The 3,190-nt window shown below is 39.0% G+C and overlaps 1 protein-coding gene across 1 annotated transcript; it reads left to right on the top strand.

Annotated features, from left to right (window-relative positions):
- The first annotated feature begins 388 nt into the window (after positions 1-388).
- On the top strand, positions 389-2,972 carry LOC106086826 (POC1 centriolar protein homolog). The gene is made up of 3 exons (XM_013251640.2): positions 389-604; positions 670-1,433; positions 2,414-2,972. The coding sequence occupies exons 1-3, from the start codon at positions 481-483 to the stop codon at positions 2,873-2,875; spliced, it is 1,350 nt and encodes a 449-aa protein (XP_013107094.1). The 5' UTR covers positions 389-480; the 3' UTR covers positions 2,876-2,972.
- Positions 2,973-3,190: the final 218 nt, after the last annotated feature.

Here is a 3,190-nt window from a genome sequence, read left to right on the forward strand (position 1 = left end):
AAAGAAAGATTTTCCTTCTCGTCCAGTTGTCTCTGCATTGTCATTTGCCCCATCTTGACGTACTTCCCAGCCAGATCTTCCTCTGATGACACCACAAAACCAACTGCCCTACTGTCATTCAGACAGGGGTCGTGGTTTACCCATATCCTCTATTGTCCTAAAGGGGACGCTTATATGCATCAACAGGCGCACGCGACGTTTTAGTTTATTTCTAAAACCACTTTGGCATTTCAATTTACGGCATTTGCCACTCAAGCTTAGTTCTTTGGGTATTGATATTTGTTGTTATGCTAATGACTCTACCTCTTAATTGTACCATGGCTACTTTTGTTCCTCGTCGAGTCGAAGCGTAAAGAACTCACGTTGATAAGCACTACTGCCATACGACTTATTAAGGGAGTGGCGTTCTTAGCAGTAATCGAATAGAAAACATAAAGGCGCTTGGGAATTCAAATCAAACAGATCGAGTTGATATCCAAAATGAGCAAACTTAATGCGGAATTTGCAGATCCTTGTCTTGAAAGACATTTTACGGGACATCGAAACGCAATAACGCAGATTCGATTTAATCCGGAGGGCACAAGGTTAGCCACAAGCTCTTTGGGTAAGATGAATCGGTCTGTTGGGTGGTGTAAAAATGTGTAAAATTCTTTTGTACGTGTTTCATAGATGCAACTGTTATTTTGTGGGACTTAAAACAAGCTGCCAGGTGCATAAGATTTGCAGCACATACAGAATCAGTGTATGGTGTCAGTTGGTCACCCCGTTCTAATTTAGTGGCGTCATGTTCTAAGGATAGAACAGTTAAGATATGGGAACCAAAACTAAAGGGAGTTTCGGGAGATTTCCTTGCTCATGGTAAACCTGTAAGATCGGTGGATTTCGATCCCACTGGAACTATGCTGGTAACTTCTTCAGACGACAAGAGTTTAAAACTATGGAAAGTTGCCACCCGAAAGTTTGTAACATCATTTGCCTGTCACACAAATTGGGTGAGATCAGCTAAATTTAGCCCTTGTGGTCAAATGGTCGCCTCATGTGGCGATGATAAAACTTTGCGCATTTACGATATTAATTCCGGACAGTGTGTTCGTAGCTTCACTGAGGAAAAGGGTATGGGACGTCAATTAGCCTGGCATCCTGATGGAAATATGATAGCAGTGGGCATGACATGCCATCGAGTGAAAATATTCGATTTGGTTGCCCAACAACTGATACAGTTATATCAAGTGCATGCAGGACCAGTAAATGATTTGGCCTTCCACCCAAATGGCAAGTTTTTGGTTACATGCAGTGACGATGAGACAATGAAAATATTAGACTTGCTCGAAGGCCGTCCGGTTTACACATTAACCGGTCATACTGGGAGTGTTACGGCAGTAGCTTTTAATCATGATGGTTCCCGTTTTGCAACATCTGGGAATGATAGACAAGTAAGTATAGATGTGTATGAAAAGAGTTTGCATTTTCCATTGTTATTGCTTTTATGTACAAAGAAATATCAAAATGGATACAATGGGTTATTGAATATTACATAGTAGGTGGCCGGGTCTGCAATCCTACATTGAAAATAAATATTTCCTTCAATTTCTTGAAGCTGTTTGTAGTTGTTGTAGTCACATTTGCATATAGAGGTGGCGATCCTCGTCATGCTCTTATAGGCAAGCAAGCTCGTTCCGGTCCATACGACCGATTGCCTTGAGAACATAATGGCCATTGGGTTATTTATAGACGCCAATAACCACCCGTACGGCCACTGCAGTCACAGCTACTCCGTATTAAGCATTCCACTATCCCCTACTTGTGGACGCGCCCGGTAGCTCCCAGCTAAGCTTCTCGTTATAACAAAGAACGCCACACAGATTGATTGGAGTTCAAAGTTCCAGCCTGAGCGATGCTCATAGTAATTGCGTGCCGGGTGTCCAGAGGCAGGCGACTTTCGGGACCAAGTTTTTTGATCTATTGTAAATTATTTAACTTGTTTATCATCTTTCAAATACATGCTGTTTAGGTACCATATCGGATACAACCTTTTAAACCCAACATACCCCTCATATTTTATTGTAAAAATTTTGTATTGTCGTTTTTAACCAGTATTGATTGTTCATATACCAAACAACTTACATTTTTGAAGTCAATTTGTAACTTTTCTACATGTGTTGCATGTACCTCATCCCTTATTTCTATGTTCTCTTACAGTTTTGATCGCGATATCTTTTAATCTCATAGGATTACATTTTCATTGCGTGTTAAAGTTTTCAAATTTACGTTGCATTGTAGACAAGCAAATCTTCTAAATTCCTTATTTTTAAGTAAAAACACAAAATATTTTATAATAGTCATATTTTTATGTATATGATTTCATACCGTTACATTTTAGTCATAAGACAATTCTTCACTTCTACTTCTTTAGCTTCTTATATGGAAATCTAATCTACACACCTACGACATTGCCTCATATGAGGCTAAAGTAACTGGTGAGGCCAGTCTTAGCGAAAGTGGAATTGAGCCTCATGCCACAACTTCTACGACAACTGCAACAAATGCCAGTGATCAATCCATACTTATTGATCCTAGACAATCTGTGGCCTACAAACATAGAGATAAAAATTTCCAGGTGCTTGATAGTGACTATACCGGACATGAATATGAGCACGAACAGCATCAACGAAACTATGGAACACCTACTGAAACGGTATATCCTAACACATCCTCTACAAAGAACAAAAACGACACCCAAAGCCACAGCAGTTCTTCTTTGTTGCAATTACCAAAAATTTTGCAAAGTGAAAGTCTTAGTCACAACAATCATTTCCCATTTGCAACCGATAAACGTATGCCTGACCATTCTCATAGTAGTTCAAAATACTTTTGATTTTTTTAATGTTTATGTATTGTACATATTGAAACACATGGGGTTGGTGAGCGTTAACTTATACTTAATTTTAATAAATAAATATTTCTTTACCGTATTTTTTTTTTATAAAATTATTGGGTAATAGTTTTTTAATATATTGTTTTTCCCCATGATAGTCCCTACTGAAGGATATCTGTTATTACCGATTCAAATTAAGCTATAATGGAGGCCGTCTTCGATTGCCATTAGTCCACCTTGCTTGCCATTAGCCCCCCTTGAATATCACAGATGTTGTTGATGCCACATATTCATGTGGGGGTGGCGATCTTCGTC

The sequence above is a fragment of the Stomoxys calcitrans genome, chromosome 1, assembly GCF_963082655.1.
Source record: "Stomoxys calcitrans chromosome 1, idStoCalc2.1, whole genome shotgun sequence".
Classification (NCBI taxonomy): Eukaryota; Metazoa; Arthropoda; class Insecta; order Diptera; family Muscidae; genus Stomoxys; species Stomoxys calcitrans.

Bases quoted from the DNA above. Each gene is read 5' to 3' on its own strand.
- LOC106086826 (XM_013251640.2), top strand. From the start codon at position 481: ATGAGCAAACTTAATGCGGAATTTGCAGATCCTTGTCTTGAAAGACAT. The intron at 605-669 runs GTAAGATGAATC...CGTGTTTCATAG, and splicing joins GTTAGCCACAAGCTCTTTGG to ATGCAACTGTTATTTTGTGG. The intron at 1,434-2,413 runs GTAAGTATAGAT...CTACTTCTTTAG, and splicing joins CATCTGGGAATGATAGACAA to CTTCTTATATGGAAATCTAA.